Below are 18,354 nucleotides of genomic sequence, written 5' to 3' on the forward strand. Positions count from 1 at the left end.
AAAATGAGCTCTTCATTTAGGGTTGAGTCCAAAGAGGGCAAAACTATGACCCACTGGGAGACTAACTGGAATTATAAGAAACCCACAGTGAGGCTGAGAAACACTAAAAAGGTTATCAGGGAAGTGTAAGCAGCTGGGCAGAATGAGACACCGAACACGACACGGGGGAAACAAAAACAGACGCAAAGCACAAGGAACAGCTTTCAAAATAAAACAGGAAGTGAGGTCCGAGATAAAGGATGTGGTGTAGGAGCAGAGTGGGTGTGAGGAGGGTTAAAAATGTGTCCAAACTCCTGGAGTCGGTTGGTCACACAGGGACTAAATACATACAGACTTTGTGGGGCCGCTTGTGGCTCATGGTGCACACTGAATCGTGGGAAGTCGAGCTCACAAAGCAACCTTCTGATTAGCAGGCCGCCTGCTCTGAGCCACCAGATACAACAGATCAACAGTGAGGAGAGTGAGGGCTCCATCCAGGTGATGTGACCCAGTTACCTGCACCACTTAATTAAAATTGAAAGAGATGTAAAAAGGTTGAGTCCAGTTTACTTTATCTGCCTTTTGGCAGCGCCATTAAAAAGGCCTATCATCCCCAGTTTCTGATTGGTCGAAGGGCTTCATCAAAACAGTAATTATGAAAGAATTCATGTGCCGGTTTCGGTCTTGTACCCACTTGTGAGCGTTTCCCTGTAATGTGTTTGTAACTGCACAGTGTGCGTGCCTCCGCAAACCCTCAGAAATATGAGCAGTGTTTGATCTAATGTACGAGGTGTTCACTTCTCCACTATCAGCTACGATCAGCGCTCTTAAGCAAGGCATTCAGCTTATTGCTTTAACACATTGGCTGCAGAGCTGCTGAGTGGTGATAAAAGCTGTGCAGTGGACTTACTGTCCAGGTGAGAATGCACAGAGGCGTGTCACATGATACCATACACAGAAGGAGGGAAGTTTGTACTGCAGGGAAAGAGGAAGGAAGCGAGGGCACTCTGATTTACTGAGCTCAACTCTTCTCTCCTGTCCCGTGTCTCCTGCTTCTCGAGGCGAGGATGGAATTTTGAGCAAATTTAGCACCAGTGTCGGAGCACGTGATCAAACCAGCCGTTTCCCTTCATGCAGGCCTCGTGACCCTCGTGGCCCCGCTGGATTTTGAGGTTTCCCGGGAGTACTACCTGTCTGTGGAGGGGAGCCGTGGGAAGTCGCCACTCAGTGACATCGCCACGGTCATCATTAACGTGACAGACGTGAACGACAACCCGCCGGTGTTTGGGCGCAGTGACTACAGTGCCGAGGTGTTGGAGGATCTATCACCTGGGCGCCTAGTGATGAAGGTGAGAGGTGTGACTCACACGAGGTCGGTCGTTGTTCTGTATGGAGTCCGCATGCTGGGTTTATGTAGCACATGCTCAAGCTTTTAATTAACAATGTTCCCCAGGTCGTACACAGAGACGCACTGACAGCTTCACAGCTGAGGGGCAATCTGCATGTATTTAGTGCTCATGCAAGCTGATGATCTCATAACACGTGCTAATGTAAAGAAAACAAGTGATGAAAAACATCATTCACACACATTAATAACAGCACGGGAGGAGCACGCACACACATGCAGTTGTTCAGCAGCACGTCAGCGTCATCCTTTCAGGCCAGCAGCAGAGATAACACAGCTCACTGCCTCCCGACGGTCACAGCTGGGCTGCGTGATTCTCTCCTCCTCGTTTTTCTTGTCATTTGTTCCCACGTCGTCAGGCTCACCTTTAAATAACGAGACAGAGGTTCTGGTAGCGGAATGAAAGGATTCGTTAGTTGCAGTCACAGAGGAGGAGAAGTCGGGCGGGACAACTTCAAAACACGGCATTATTCATTTTCAGTCTTTTTTTAATCTATTATCAAGTTTTGACTTTTAATAATAATGTTACAGTCGAACCAACCCAGATTAACTGGATGACTCATTGAAGTTATTATGTTAGAGAGAACAAAAGTATGATAATGATACTGAAGCTGAAGAGGCAAAAATCCAAGTCCAATCTAATCCTCATTTAAATGAAGGTGAGAACGAGTGCGCTGTTGTGAGGAAGATGCACGCTGTGCGGACGCAGCTGCTGAAAGCTTGAGAGGCTGGATGTGAAGAGTCCTCCAGCCAAGGAGCCACATTCAGACCTTCGCACAGAGCTCAGCTCTCCGTGACCTTTGACCCACTCGCAACTCAATTTGTCGGTGTGTCGTGGGGATGTTTTGTGTGACCCCTGACCTCCAAAGAGGTAGGCGCAGTTATTCCTCTCCCGATTTTCATCCTTGCTTTTTCTCCATGTCCAGGTAACTGCCACAGATGAGGATGGCCCAGTCAATAACCTGCTGCGCTACTCGATTGTGAGCGGCGACCTTCTGCAACAGTTCTCCGTCGACGCTCGCAGCGGTGACATCACTGTCCGCACTGCGCTGGACAGAGAGGAGGTGAGCGTGCTCAGGAGCAATGTGAGCTGCGTCGCACTAAAGAAGCAGCAGGTCACGTGAAAACTCTCTCCTCATCTGCAGATCCCTCACTACTCCCTAACGGTGCAGGCAGCAGACGAAGGCAGCCCACCTCTGTCCTCGGCCGTCCTCGTCGCCGTCACCGTCAACGACGTCAACGACAACCCGCCCGTCTTCTCTCAGGTCAACCACAGTCTGCTGCTGCAGGTACAACGACCCGAGCGTCACCCACCCAGGCTGGAAGCCTTTATTCATTTAAAATATTAATGTTATTATTATGCTGACAGATATTCCCCAGATTCCAACTCGTGTTCCTGCTGCTGTTCGAGTTGACCTAGAAAACAAGCTTTAAAATGAGCTGCAATGAGCCCAATACACCACATTTGAGGGGTAATGAGAGAGTCTCACCATGTTCTGTAAATATTCAGACTTTATATTCTCAGGTCAAAGGTTTGCTTCTTAAGTAGTGATTTTAATCTCGGAGAAGTTCTCCGCTGTTTTATCCCTTATGTGTAACTTTCTAAGAAAAACATCCCCATTTTTTTGTACATTTGTTGTTTTTTGATCCAAGCTCAGTGGTCCATATATTCCCCCGCCTCATGCCCAGGTTTATAATCACTCTGTCACCCTGCAGATATGTAATGTGGCTCTGCAGCTTTAAAAAGACACAATCATGACTGCACCACACGCCTGCGTCAGGAAAAAGAGAGTTATGTCGAGGGAAAGAAATACGTGTGTGTACCCAGAACCGGCCAGAATGAATCACCTGTCATTAATAAGCTCGGCTGTCCTCAGGGAGGGCGCCACAGTTACAGTCCTGTGTGACTTTTGACACCTGTGGATAAACACAGACAGAGACAAGCGGTTAAGGCGTCCCCGTAAAGCAGCTGCTCGGCCTAACAAGGTGATAATGGAGACAGATGACCTGATGGCTGCAGGTAATTAAAGAGAGCTCACTACAGGTGACCGTTTATCCACCTGTCAGTACTCTCTGTGACAGGTGGATATATGCTGCTCCGTCATCAGAGCGGTTTCTGAGCTTTCAGGGATCAAAGCGGCAGAAAGACGTCAGCGTTTCGCTCTCACCTGAAACTCCTAATTACGTTGCAAAGTCAAAGCTTTCGCTCCAGTGTGTATTTTTGGATGCTTCATTGGGATGTGGATGCCCACATGCCTGCGTGCGTGGACATGAATTCACGCTGCTGGCAGTCCCATCGCAGCGCCTCACTGACAGTTACTTTTTCCCCCGCCAGCTCGCAAACTTCCATCAAGTCACTGATCCAGGACCGAAACACTGCCAAACCCAGTGTGAGGACAAATCCGGACTCTGGGTTATCGTCCCATCTGCCGACAGCTCCGCAGCCAGCTCTGCCTGATGAAGAAACTCAGAAAGAATGCAGCTTTAAGATAATTGCACGTTCCACCTGCACATTGGTCTTGCTATCATGAAGCTGAGCTTCGTCTCTCCTGCGTCCTGTGAGGCGTGCTGTAGTTGGAAGTTTAAAGGTCCTCTCTCGGAGGTGTTGCACATTTTAGTCCATTAACTCTGATGCATCCTCTCCCAAAGCACGCCGCATGTTTTTAGATTGATAACCTATTTTTCCAGGAAGCTCTGGTTTCTATTAATTCCCTACAATATGAAAATCAGCATGCAAAGCCTCTTAAATTAGTTGAGATAGTAGGTAATCCATCACAGCAAACAGCTGAAGGTCTTCATTATTTTCTGGCACAGTCAGTGGAAACAGGAGGGAGTCACTCTACAAACAGCTTCCATGAAACGACGCCGAAGTGTCTCTGAGCTGTACAGACATGCCAGCTGTTCTTTAAATGACCAGTAAACACGGATGGAGTGCTAAACAGGAAGAGTGTGATCAGTGTGGCTCTGTCCAGCACACATAAGATATTTGACATCCATCCATCCACCCACCACTCTATCAATCCACCAATTCATTCAATCATTCATTTATCCATCCATCTATCCATCCATTCACCCACCAGCAGAGATGGGCAGTAACACGTTACTTGTAACGTGTAATCTGATTACTTTTTTCAGGTAACGAGTAAAGTAAGGGATTACTATTGCAAAAACGGTAATTAGATTACCGTTACTTTCCCATAGGAACGCTGCGTTACTGCGTTACTAAAACCGTGATTTCTTTTTTGCGAGAACATCTCATGACAGTGACGTAAGCGAGTGCGACGTTCGTGACAACAGCTGTGTGCAGATCAACAATGGATCATATATCGAATCAGAACCAGAATCAGAAAGGGTTTTATTGCCAAATGTTGAGCGGGTTTACAACATTAGGAAATTGCTTCAGTGCAAACATACTGTTATAAATACTGTTATAAATTAAGCTTAAATAGACATGAAAATAAAAATGAGAATAAGAATTAAAAGTGCTAAGTAGATAGAAGGATAGAAAGATATATACATGATATATACATGTATGAATGCGGGAGAGAGTATGAGCGTGCAGCGTTTAAAGTGTGGAAGCACTGACCTTACTTTGAGTTTGATTCCATAAAAAGTGACAAAAACATTAGCGTCCGTTGTGCGTGGGAAGAAAATTTCTTTTTACAGCGAAAAAAACCCCTAAACTTCCAAGCAAATACCGAGTGCGCAACGACGTAATGGGAAACTCACAGAGAAACTCGCGGATTCTTCCACTGACCGCTGCCGCACACCTGCACCAGAGCACACCTCCGCCTACCCTACTACTGCTTTACAGGTGAAAATAGAGCAACAGGACCGCTAGTCTTTGACTTTATTTATTTTCTGCTGTGTTTTACTTGCATCTATGTGAAAGAGTGAGTGTAAACACACACAAAAAAATATTTTAGAATTTTTGGAATGTGCAGAAAATAGGTTTAAATATTAAACAAATTTCTTCTAGTCAGAGAATGTTGCAGATAATTTAATTTTTGCTTGATGCATAAAGTTAAAACTAATAAAACAAGTTTTAAAAAGAGACTTTTCCATTTGATTACATTTTGTATGATGAATTATGCAGAAAAAGTAGAATTGGGCTGAAAGATCTATCGCTTTATCACCTATTCAGGTTGCAAATCGTGTTTTTAAAAAGTAACTAAGTAATTAATTACTTTTGAAAATAAGTAATCAGTAAAGTAACGGGATTACTTTTTGGGGGGAGTAATCTGTAATTAGTTACTGATTACTTTTTTCAAGTAACTTGACCAACACTGCCCACCAGTCACTGAGCCTAAACAGGCCAGTGTGAGTGAAATGGATGTGAGCCGAGTGTGTTTGAGTATAATCAATGCTTCACATGTTCCTGCAGACAGAACATTTCTAACTGTCAGATTAAATCCTGCAGAATGAGCTGGATGACGTTGCAGTGTATCTCCCATCACATGCTTGATGTCATGAAATAGGCAGAGCAACTATACAGGCAGTGTTGCATGTGAATGATTTAACATGAGGTAGAACATACTAAATCTCTGGTTAATGGGAGCTCTGAGGTCGATGTTGGAGCTCTGTGGTGCTGGGATAACGAGAACATCCTTAGAAGCACAAAACTGAATAAAAATGTGTCCCGCAGGAGGGCGAGGCGGTTGGCAGCAGCATCCTCCAGCTGGTGGTGACGGACAAAGACACCCCAAGGAACGGCCCGCCTTTCTCCTTCCACATTGTCAGCGGGAACGAGGACCGCCGTTTCCATGTGGACCAGGGCGGCCTGCTGTCGCTCTCTGCTCCGCTCAGGAAGAAGGTGAAAGCTCACCATCAGCTCAAGATACAGGTGAGAAGCTCTTGTCTTTCTCTCACAAACTCTCACTGCAGGAAAGACATCTTAGAAAGTTTGTCTCAGCTTTGGAAGTGCTGAGCGTCGCTCCCGGCCTCAGCCACTGTGCTGTCCAGAGAGGTGAAGAAAAGTTAGAACAAAGTCGTCTTTATGGTTTTCTGTGGTTCTGAACTGTCAAGACTGACCCTGCACACCCAGTAATGATGACTGAGTTTGAATACAGGAATTATTTAAGCTGGAAAAATGAAAGTCAGAAGAATGACCCTGCTTCAACTCTTCACTATAATCCATTTACAGAAGGGGTTATTCTGAGGGTTCAGGCTGTTTCAGGTTGCAGCTGATGGTGCATATTCGTGTCCTGCACTGTATGGATTTTGTTGGCTGGAACAAATATATTTTGGGATGCTGAGAGATGATACTTTAGTCCAAAATGCTCCATTTTTCATTTTGTTCTCTGCTGTCAGAGGGAGAAAAAAATAAATCACAGTGGTTGGACAGTGTTTGGTTGATCACAACAAAGAAACAAAAGGATTAATATGAAATGTGAAATACAAATGTTTTTGCTTTGATTGCAAGTGAGAAAAAGGTTTATTAGAAAGCATTAGAGAGGAGGGAGACACACACCTGCACACCTGTAAATGCATAAGGAGAAACAGACATGTTACCTGTCCCAGCTTTTACATTTCAATGATATTTCATAAGAACAAATCAAATCATTTAATTTTTTGTGCTCCACCTTTGCCCAGGTGACAGACAGCGGCCACCCTCCCCTGTCCTCCATTTGCGTGGTCAACATCAATGTCACCGAGGAGAGCAAGTATCCTCCGTCTGTGGTGCCGCTTGAGGTCTCCATCACCACCTCCGGAGGGCTGTTTGCAAACCGGGTTGTCGGCAGGCTCCACGCCTCAGACCAGGATGTGCAGGACGTCCTGACCTACAGCCTGGTCTCGCAGAGTCCCGACGGCAGGAGCTTCTCCGTAGACCAGGCTGACGGCAAAATCTGGGCAGACGAACACCTGGAGGAGGGCTCGTACGCGCTCAATATCAGCGTGAGCGACGGGAAGTTCACCGTCTGGACCGGGGTCAAAGTTCACGTGTGGGTGGCCACTCAGCAAGCGTTGGACTCTGGACTGACTCTGCAGCTGGTCGGGATGTCGCCGGAGGAGTTCCTGGGCGATCACTGGAGAGGCCTCCAGCGCAGCCTGGGACAAGAGCTGGATCTCCCCCGGCAGGAGCTCCACCTGGCCAGCCTACAGCAGCGGCCTGACCCCCGGGCCCTGGAGGCCCTGCTCATCTGGAGGCCTCAGGGCGGCCCCGTTCGGCCCCTGCCCACCAGCAGGCTCGCAGGTGAAAGTGCTGCATGATCACACGTGGTCAGTGAGGTCAGTGTTCAGTATGTGTGCCATCTGACATGTTGGACTCTTTGGTACAGGAATTATATCGGACATCGAGGACTCTCTAGGCCTCAGCATCCTCAGAGTGAGTCACAACGGCTGTCTGGGCAGCGGATGCCCACCGCGAGGCTGCAGGAACTCCGTGCGGCTGTTGGGAGAGAGGCTGGGCCATTTCACCACCGCCAGAGCTACTTACATCACCCCGCAGCACACCTGGGAGAGCGCCTGCCCCTGCAACCGTACGTCCACCTGTCTGTCTGTACTCAGAGCATATGTACGTATGAGTGAGCTGACAGGGTGCAGCAGCTGTTTCTGACATCTTCTGAAGAGCAGCATGTTTGAATCGTAAAGTTCGGGCCTGCAGGTTTGCAGGATAAGTGTGCTGCAGTAGAGTCATGTGACTGAACACCCACAGAGGGCACAGCGTCCTCCTGGGTTATTCAGCTGTGGTGTAACTGAGCGAACCTGACATGAGGCCGGTTCAGCTCTTTATCGAGTCCTCTGTCACACGTGTAGGACTAGGCTTCTAAGCGAGCTTTCTGTTCGTGGAGGCTGGTGACTTTAAAGTGAACATCGTTGTAGGGTCTCTACCTGGAAAACGATATATACTGCATGCTTACATGCTGTGTTACACTGACCTCCTAACCCCTGACGTCACTCCATATTCAAAGAGCTGCAGAGAAAATGATCTTTTCATGCTTCAGTGTGTGCAGCCGGAATTTCGTCCTTTTCTTCCTGAGATCTGAGGATGAGGAGGGTAAATATTCTCACCAGTGTCAGCCTGTTCTGGTGCATCATGTCGTTCAGGTTAACCTCCCTGCGGTTACACAAGCTGAACTGAGGGAGTAAATCCCCGGATTTCATGAATGGCTGTCAGTATTCCCTCAGCGGGCCACATTGGGATTTGTGCAGGCATTCCTGTATGGATTATAGCTGCAGGGGGTTTTCCTCTGGCTCTTCTTGTCACCAACATGTCTGACTCTACTTTTTAACCCTCTGCTCTTAAAACCAGTAAAGGCTGAGTTTTGTGCCAGATGTGCCACACTGCAGGTCCAAATGAAACTGCTGCCACGTGTTTCTTCTGCAGCTCAAAATTCACAAGTTCAGTTTAGAAAAAAGGTAAAAATCAGAGTTCCTGGGCTCTGATCGACTTTGGTGTTGTTAGTAAACCTCCCCACAGGCATCATCAAAGTTTAATCTTAGACCAACTAAAAAACAAAAGCAGAAGAGAAATTTGCTCATGGCTCTTATTTGCTCTGGGTTGCCAGACTGGACTCGTGGTTGCCGTCTGTGCCTGACTCTTTGCTCCGTTTTTTTCCTTTTCCAGTAACAACATCAAATAAATTTTCTCTCAGATCAGAGATCACACATTACAGGTTACCACCTCGTTTCATCTGAAGGTGTAAAAACATCAAAAGAGCCGCGCCTTTTAACACAGATTAGGATTATTAAAGATAAGTGGATGCCTAGCTGATTTGGTGAGAACTGCTCTGCAGGTATTTAGTGAGACAAACATAAGATTCCTGATCTCAGAAGCTCGCCGCGGTGGCACCCTCATGGTTGACGCGGTTAAAGTCCGAAAGACAGAATACGTAGAAGTCATCCAAAAATAAAAATCAGATGATTAGCACATTTACTCAGGAGAGGATAAACCAGGCAAACGCCTGGCCAGCTCATTCTTCTGTGTGTGACCTCTGCTTGTGTTTCCTCTGTTTGTGTCTCAGAGTCGGCGCTGAGGTTCGACAGTAGGTCCTACCTGAGGTACCTTCACCGTAAGGACGAGGACAACCAGGACTTCAAACTGTCACTGAGGTTCAAGACGATCGAGAAGCAGGGCGTCATTGTGTCCACCAACAGCAGCACCGGCTGGGGAGCTTTACAGGTATGGATGCATCTGCGGTGCTGTCATCAGAGAGCCGGACATCTTTGGTTTTACAACTGATGTAGTCTTCCTGAGAACACATGAGAGCTCTCACTGTTTCAGAAGTGTGCAATGAACTATGTCTGCCTGATCCTGTTGAACACTGTTGCAGTGTAGGGGTTTGTGTGAGAGGTTACCCAGAATGCACTTCGTTCCAGTTTATTCCGACTCTGAGAGAAGCTCACAGAAAGGCTTGAGTGGCTTCGTTAAATACACTAAAGTCATTGCTGCGGATTAGAGGGGTCACATGACCAGATCAAACCGGGACCTGCGTCATGCGCCTCCTCAGCCAGCGTAGAAGCTTCATGCAGGTCTGCGATTCAGAACCGCTTCTGAAATTCAATCAGGCATTTAGGACATGAGCACATGAAAGTACCTGTCACGCAGAGATACAAGAAAGGAATACCCGATATGCTCTCGATTTGTCGGGAGAACCAGCATGATGGTGAGGAGTTTTATTTCAAAGCAGTGACTAAAGAAAGCTGAACATCTCTACAACAAACTCCACTCTCACGCTGGCCTGCCTCGTCAGCTCACAGAGGTCCGGGACATCGCTGGAATTTCACACCGAAGAAGGCAACGTCGTCTAAAAACAGGCGGACTGACCCAGATTCACCACAGTGAGAAGAACACAGACCAGCAGCTCGGCGGGTATCAGATACTTCACACACACACACGGCGGCCGGCAAACAGGAGCAAATCAAATATCGGTATTTACGATGATGTGAGTGGGGATGAAGTGAAGCACCAGGTCATATCTGTGAATCATAGCTGGAAACTTTCAGGGTAGGTGTAGAAAAGAGGACTCGTATGCAGGACTCCTTTGGGAGAAGATAGTGGATGTATTTACAGTGCGGTAAAGGTGTAACAGTATATAAGTGAAAACACACGTAGTGACTCCTTCCAAACAGTAATCCCGAGTGGCGGTCCAGCTCCCGTGATCTCTCTCTCCGTTTCCCTCCTGGTGGCAAACACACAAACACACACGGAGTAACTAAACAATCCTCAGATCAACGTAAACTGCCACAAAAACCATCCGCGCTGCTCTACCGTGCTTCACACAATGATCCAGCGCTGACCGAAGCTCGATCGCCCTGTTAAGTAGGCAGCCCGGGAGATGGCGGATAATTGGCTACAGCTGGTCGGCTCCGATCAACAACAGGTGCGGCCAGTCTCTGCGCAGGAATGCCGTCACAGCTCGGAGGTAAACAATCCCGTTACGAGAGAGAGAGAGAGAGTGGGAGAGAGGGGAAGGGAGCGACATGCACACAATAACACATGGGCAGGCATCCAGGCGAGGGCTGTCGGACCATGACAGAAACATTTTGGGATGAAAAGCCTCACTCGACGGTCCCCACAGAGACCCGCCTTAAATCAACTCAGCGGCTCTGCTGCTAAATTAGTGTCAAACAACGTTGTTAAACATTTGCCAGCTGAGATGCCCAGCTCAGGGGAAACTTCCTGTGAATGAAGGAATCAGAAATCCTTGTTCCGCCAAATGCTGCAGTTTTCTTTCTTTGTGTCTCAGGAGAGCAGCAATAGAGACACACACGTCTTCTTACCTGCTTGACTTTGTAAAAGAGGAAAATGCGAGCACGCTGCTTATCGTGCACGTCTGTGTAGGAACTGTATTTCATCTCGATGTGTGAGTGTGGAGCAGGAATCAGTTCACATCCAGATCACAACAACACTCACCTTGGGTAACTCTACAAATGCAAAAACTGAGCGAGAGGGGCTGCTATTGTGTGTGTGTGTGTGTGTGTGTGTGTGTGTGTGTGTGTGTGTGTGTGTGTGTGTGTGTGTGTGTGTGTGTGTGGATAATAGCAAACACTGAAATACATTTTTGCACGCAGGAATGAATTTTGTTCACTCAAATTTAGCTTTTCTTCGCTAAATTTCTCCTCAAAATGCAACACTTGCACCTGCAAACTTTTTTTTACGTGCGCTCAAATTTTTTTTACGTGCGCTCAGGATAGTGGCACAAAAATATCACCATAAACCTGCAGAGTTTCACAGGCTGTAAGTTTCTGAACTTAAAAAAAGAAAAATCTCCAACATTTATTGCCTCGTTTCGTGGAGCAGTACAGGAAGCTTTATTAAGCTGACTGAAAACAATGAGACCTGAACAGATAACTCATGACCCAAACCTGGTTTGATGATGTTTCCCCTCCTGGGCTTTCCTCCTCTATGAGCTCTCCGGCTCAATATTCACTCGCTCTGATTCTCAGGAAATTTCAAAAGCACCATTCAGCCTTTCCCAGCGTTCTCCCTCCTGGGCTTTGGATCTCGGTCCCTGCCCGCTTCATTATGAGCAGAAATGGCTTCAAAAGGAATTTCTGAGCAGCGAGAGCTCCCTCACCTGGGTTTGGTTCAGAGAAACTTCCTGAACATACGAGGCGCTATTCATACACCTGATTACCCGGGAGGACTGAGCGGACTGTATGAGTGTACTCTTCCACACCTCATCAGTATTCTCTGTCAGCTTTCACACCTGTGGGACAGGAAATGCGTGCTCACCTTCAGACCTGTTTGCTGCCATTAATTTCTTTGCTTCTGCATGCATGCGCTTGGAATCGGCTCCTTTCAAATGAAAATGTGTGAGCATGTGGATGAAAAGCTGCCAGGGTGAGAAGTGTAGAATAGGAAGAGGTGATTTGTCACTCCTGTGTGATGAGGAGTGTCAGTGAACACACTCCATACACAGTTGGTGTTTCTGCAGTGACACAAAATGCCTGAAATGTCAGTTTAGGCTTTTATCGCGGTGAGAGAGCAGCAGGGAATCCTGCTCACAGTCTCATTCAGCAGTCGTCCCTTTGTTTTATTAAATTCCACCAGTGTGGGTCTGCGGCGGGCGAGGCTCTGAGGTTTCTGTTGCTCACTTTGCTCCACAATCAGAGCGGAGGAGGCGATTTACAGAACTGAAGAAAAGGAGAGCTAAGCTGTCTGCGTTCCAACCTGCAGAATGAGCTGGTGGTGGCATTTGATCACTCTGGAGCCTCTTAGACGAGGTGTTTTCTGTCCAGCTGGGAGGAGCCTGGGCCGTGCTCAGGAAACTCTGGGGAGATTATATTTATTTAGGAACAACTGAGAATTGAGAAGGCTGTGATGTAGGGTTAGCAAGCCTACCCCATAAAACCCAAATTCCTACGGAAACATTGAAGAGGCTTGGTTTAGAAGGAGGACCTTCACACTGAAGACTAAGGACTTCATATGGTGAGGAAGCAACAGGACTGAAAATCCTTCTTTAAGGAAGATCAACATCAGTGCATGGGAGGAGGAAAGGCAGGCCACAGAAAACATCCGTGGGGTGTCCTGGTTTGTGTGTGTCTTTGTCCATTTCATCACAAAGACTCACACACACATGCGTGAGTAAGTAGGTGTAGGGACAGCTGCCCAGAGGAGCTGGATGGAGGTGCCGCCACCCAGTTGTCAGGCACAGAGGGAACTGTTATGAAGGGGGAAACTATTAACAGGGACCAGAACAGTTTCTCTGTCATGCTGTAAACGTGTTTATTTTAACAGTCGGTGGGAGCTCTTGCTTGGATGGTCTTCGTGTGTTTTAGTGTTTGAGCAAATGCTCACGAACACTGAATGGATGATTATTAATTTTCATATTTGGAAAACAGTCGCGTCTCCCTCAGGAGGAGTTTGCAGCTTTTTCTCAGTGCTGCTGAATTTTGATCAGGTGCAGGGCAGACAGTGATGAATATGTCCAATACTCTGAGGACGACATGAGTGAAAATGTAATTACATGTCTCCCAGGTTGAGTCACTATTTATCCCCAAAGAGAGTAAACAAAAGTTAATGCACTTTTATGCTAAATGTGAGAGCATTGCTCCTGATAAACATCGCGTTAGTGACATCAGCTTTTAGCCTCTCAGACTCTTGGCCCGTTTAGCCAGCCTGATTCTGAGCAGTCTGAACTGCTGCCTTTCATCCTCCCAAAATTCTCTCCCAGGTGCTGAAACATCACCTGCAATCTGCAGACTGTTAAAGACCAGCGTTCCTTAAAAACACTGGATTTATATCCAGGATGTGAGGATGCACACTCTCTGTCAAGTAGCTCAATTGGACAGGTATGCAGTTTCCTGGCTGTGCAGCTCTTCTCAAAGCCAAGAGTCAGTCCTGATGCAAGGAGCCTCTTTGAGTTTCATACATACCTCTGTTGTCCCCGTCCAAGTGAAGACACGCAGGATCACAAGTGTGAGCAAAGCTGAAATCCAGCCCCGATTCACTCACTTTAATTAACATAGCACCAAATCACAACAGCAGTCATCTCAAGGCACTTTGTATTGTAAGTTAAAGACCCCACAATACTACACAAAACCTCCACAATCAGACCACTCCCTTTCAGCAAGCACTTGGCAACTGTGGGAAGGAAGAACCATACAGGGAAAGGGGTGTGTCCAAGGGTTTTTCCTTTTTTTTAAAATTGGAAACTTCTATTTTAATGTTTGAAGCGCGTCAGATTGCTGAGTTTTCCTTCTTTGGCCTGAGCTCGGCCTTCTCCCTCTCTGTCTCGGTTTGACACCAGCGCTGTAGTTTGCCTGCGTGCAGTCGCAACACACATCACACGCTGCGGGCACTCTCCAGTTTATCAGCAGCACTGACAGGATGTGATATATAGAGGCGTGAAGCACTGATGCTGCAGAGCTGAAGTCTCTGAGGAGCGGGATTCGACTTATGCTGCGCTGGTGCTGTAAAAGCCCGAGTGCATCATCTCCCTCACACGGCTGCCATAAATCACACCCAGAGTCACAGGAACGTACATGATACAGAATAAAGACGAGCAGCACAATTCAGCCCTCAGCTCCCTCCTTCAGCCCCGTGGGCTGTCATTAATCCATGAGAAGAGTCCTGCAGGTCCGGCCCCTCCGATATGAATCACTGCTGAAGCTTTTTACTGCCACAAGAAAGCAGAGAGAACATGCGGCAGCGATAGAGAGCAGTGCAGCATCACCCAGAGGACGGCCTGAACGCTCTAGAGGGCTGCAAATAAAGACAGGAGCACGCCGAAACAGACACAGCAGCTATCAATAATGCCTCCGGTGACCAGCGAGGCCAAAACATCCATGCTCCTTGGAAGTTGGAGTAGCATGGTGTTACATGTAGAAAACATGACCTGGCTTTGGGAACGCTGAGCGTGCAGAAACTCTGAGAGGACGCAGAGTGCACAGCATGACACAGTGAAGGACCTTTGACCCAATATTTTTGGCATTCATTCAAAATCTGAAACATAAGTCACAGCACGAGCGCCTAAACGAAGGAAGATGAATTTAAAGCATTTTGAGACTTTTTTCTAACAAACTACAAAACACTAAGTGATGGAACCACTGAAACGAATCTGAAAGGAGCATTAAATGTCAGAGCTGCTTCCAAGCAGGATGTCGGTGGTTAAATAATGTTAAATAATGTTGTTTCTTCATTTAACAGTTTCTTCTCCCCAGAAAGAAAGAAAATAACAAGTCAAAGGCTTACACTCAAAAACTGAGTCGGACGTATTCTTCTCTGGTTTTCGTGCATGTGTCTCACTGACCTTTGTCTTCCTCCCTCAGTTGGCCGGCGGAGACCTGCTCTTCAGGTACAGATGTGGAACCACCACCCCTGCCTCACTGCCGATTGGCTCTCATATGGTGTCAGACGGTCGCTGGCACAGCGTCCTGCTGGAGGTCAACTCCTCCTCGCTGAGGCTGACCCTGGACGGGCAGCATCCGGTGTCCGCCTCCTCAGTTGAGCCGTGCCAGATGCTGCGCTCCCATGGAGCGTTGCTCTTTGGTTCTCCTCCAGAGCTCCACCAACAGCCACATAATTTCAGCGGCTGCCTTGAGGGCCTGGAGCTCAATGGGGAGCCAATCAGAACAGGCGACTCGGCGGAATGGAGGGGGTCAGGGAGCAGGAGGGTGTTTGGGGTGTACCAGTGTTGCAGCGGGGGAGGAGCCTGCGACAGCAGCCCTTGCAAGAACGGAGGTGTCTGTGAGGAGGACGCCATGGGGGGTGAGTCGCCAAAAACTAGATTTTATTGAAAGTAAAAAAATAAAACAGAGATTTCGAGATTGTGCACAGAACTTCCTGAAACAGACAAATGTCCACACTTCAGGGCCAAAGTCCCGAGTCCAGCTCAGGGCTCTTACATCATTTAGTTTCCTCTCAGCCTCCAGTTTAGCCCGCCAAAATAAAAGCAGGAAAAATGTGCCAAAACATAAGGAAATACCACACAGTGTGTGTTCCTTTATCATAGTTTAATTAGTGTTTTTGTTATGATGACTTAATAAAATTAGATTAAAACAAACAAACAATGTGAGCTCAGTAACTAAAGTACTAAAGGAGAACAAGTGAAGTACCACAGGAGGAGGAGATGGACCGACGTGCGGATTCAGCAGGAACCCACACCCATTGGAGCTGAGGTTCTCCTCAGGAGGTTCAGCTCCATGTGTCCTCCTCTGCTCCTCCTCTGAGGAGGATTCGAACTTAAAAAAGTTGCTGTTTTTGCCCCTGCAGTCATTTTTATCTCATCACTAGAAGGAAAAAACAAAAATTTAGTGCCTGCAGGTGGTGGAAGTTAAGCTTTTAATGAAGAATCAGCCTCAGTACAGCTGCAGGGCAACGTTCAGTTTGCAACATTTTATGAAACTGTTGAAACAAATATGATTTTTTGTCTGTCCCCATCTCACAGCGTCGTAGCAACAGTCGTCTCAAGGCACTTTATATTGTAAGGTAAACACAACATTAAGGAGAAAACCCCAACAATCAGGTGACCCCATCTGAGAGACCGGTTGGGTAAAAACGAGTGTATCAACATGTCAATCATAGCATAGCCCCACCCTAAATCCTCCCCTGCTTCCTGTCGTTTACAAATCAGGAAAGCTTTATTTTTATGACTCGCAGATTAAGACAAATACAGGTGTATGTGCAGAAGTCAGTTTAGATTGTAGATTAGACACATGATAATGGAAGAGTCGTGATCTCAGCCTGTGTCCTTGATCCCTGCTTCCTCATCCTGGTGGCTTCCCTCTCTGATTCTGGCTGATGAAACATGATTTTTGCTGCCTTCTCAATTCCACGTGCTATTTTCTGCCAGTTATCCATGGGAGAATAAAGCTTGCACGATTTTTCCCTTTAAACATCAACAAGGTGCTGCACTCTCCGGCCGGACCTTGCTGACCTTTGCTTTGATTATTTCGTGCCTGTAGGGGAGACTCGCTGTGGCTTTGATCAGTTGCTCTTGTCTCAGATGTCTGGGTGTGTTTTATTTGCTCTGCAGAGCCGCGCTGCAGGTGTGCAGGACTCTTCCACGGCGCCCGATGCGAGCTGACCGACAACCCATGCGCCTCCCAGCCGTGCACCCACGGCAGGGTGTGCATGCCCATGGATCAAGGTTACCTGTGCAACTGCTCGCGTGAGAACCCTGAGGCAAGGTAGGCACATGTCCACACACCTCATTCACCGATGCTTTTAACCATCACAGCCACTTTATTAGGTACAGTGGAGCCTGCCTTTGCCGTTCAAATCAATGTAAGCACAGAGTGTATCCTTATTCTTCATAACTTCTTCATCTGGCCCCAGCCCTGAGTGATGGAGATCCATTCCTGTCGCATCATCCTCTTTATAGTGTGCAGGTTTGTGATCATCTACTTGACTTTTAAGGACTGACCAAACTAAAAATGTCCTCAAAGACCAAACAAACAGGCAAAAGTGATAACTACTTAACTCAGACAAAGGGTGGAAACCAAAAAGAGAGACCAAGACTCAAGTGCATGAACTAAGATCCTGCAACAATAATCCAGAAGAGGAAAGAGAAAATTCAACATCAAGGTCCTGAGACCATGGCAACAAGCTCTTTGAGCATTAAAACGTGATTGGCTGATTAGATATTTGCTTTAGAGAGCAGCTGCTGCACATGTGCCACTGTGCAAAAAGCATTGTGTTTTGGGTGATATATGCTCCAGTGATAACAAACTAGTGTTGTCACACAGCAAGTCACTGAAACTAAACTGAAAACTAAACCTTTGTAATGGTCACTTCAGAGTTGGAGACCAGGTCTGCAACCACTCACAGTCAGCCGCCGTCTTCAAAGTGACTTCGGTGCATCGAGACCTTCATTTTTACCCTCGAGTTCAATCAGGTTACACCCAGTCTGCAACCCGCTGAGTCGAACCCCTGATTGCATTGCGACGGGGTGCAGACTGACTGCAACATGTTGGTAAATGTCTGCATTTATAAGTTAGATGATGATTATTTGCAAACCTTCAAATTTGCCAATCTGTCTGAGAGCGACTGCAGTCACACTGCAACTGATCTACTTCTGGGCTTTTTTTTTTTTTTTTATAGAGCAGTGAAACTAATAAAAAAAACAACTAAAATTGACATTTTGAGGGTAAACTGAAACTAAAGATATAAACACGAACCAAAAAACCCAGTCTGACACACACACAAGCTCACACCCCCCCCCCCCCCCCCACAGAGTTACGGCCATATTTGCATCTCCTTCCTTTCATTAAAGCTGCTTCGATCCCCGCGGCTCTGAGCCACCGTCCCTCTTCCAGGTGGGTTTGGTTTAATTCGCTGAATGAAAAATGGCTACTGCTGGATGGTAGTTGCAGGCGGCGTACTTTTGCTTTAGGAAAACATGCAGAGATATTTTATCAAGCTGTCACCACACAACAGGACATTTTATTTAGTGTCATGGTCCTGGGCCATGTTGGCCCAGTGTTCTTAGTTTTCTTATATGTTTGTATTTTGTTCCTTATTTAGGCCATGTTTTCTGAGTTGCCCTGTTGTGTTGTTCCCTAAGTGTTTTCCCTTCATGGCT

At 47.0% G+C, this 18,354-nt stretch overlaps 1 protein-coding gene across 1 annotated transcript in view; it reads left to right on the forward strand.

The window, feature by feature from the left end:
• Positions 1 to 18,354, forward strand: part of fat2 (FAT atypical cadherin 2) — a 98,865-nt gene that overhangs the window by 65,810 nt on the left and 14,701 nt on the right. Inside the window, exons 17-25 of the mRNA XM_026185187.1 lie at positions 1,117 to 1,328; positions 2,311 to 2,448; positions 2,530 to 2,673; positions 6,030 to 6,227; positions 6,977 to 7,577; positions 7,663 to 7,863; positions 9,349 to 9,506; positions 15,101 to 15,539; positions 16,807 to 16,960. Of these exons, the coding sequence (XP_026040972.1) occupies positions 1,117 to 1,328; positions 2,311 to 2,448; positions 2,530 to 2,673; positions 6,030 to 6,227; positions 6,977 to 7,577; positions 7,663 to 7,863; positions 9,349 to 9,506; positions 15,101 to 15,539; positions 16,807 to 16,960 (2,245 nt within the window). The remainder of the gene's footprint in view (positions 1 to 1,116; positions 1,329 to 2,310; positions 2,449 to 2,529; positions 2,674 to 6,029; positions 6,228 to 6,976; positions 7,578 to 7,662; positions 7,864 to 9,348; positions 9,507 to 15,100; positions 15,540 to 16,806; positions 16,961 to 18,354) is intronic.

The sequence above is a fragment of the Astatotilapia calliptera genome, chromosome 2 (assembly GCF_900246225.1).
Source record: "Astatotilapia calliptera chromosome 2, fAstCal1.2, whole genome shotgun sequence".
Lineage (NCBI taxonomy): Eukaryota > Metazoa > Chordata > Actinopteri > Cichliformes > Cichlidae > Astatotilapia > Astatotilapia calliptera.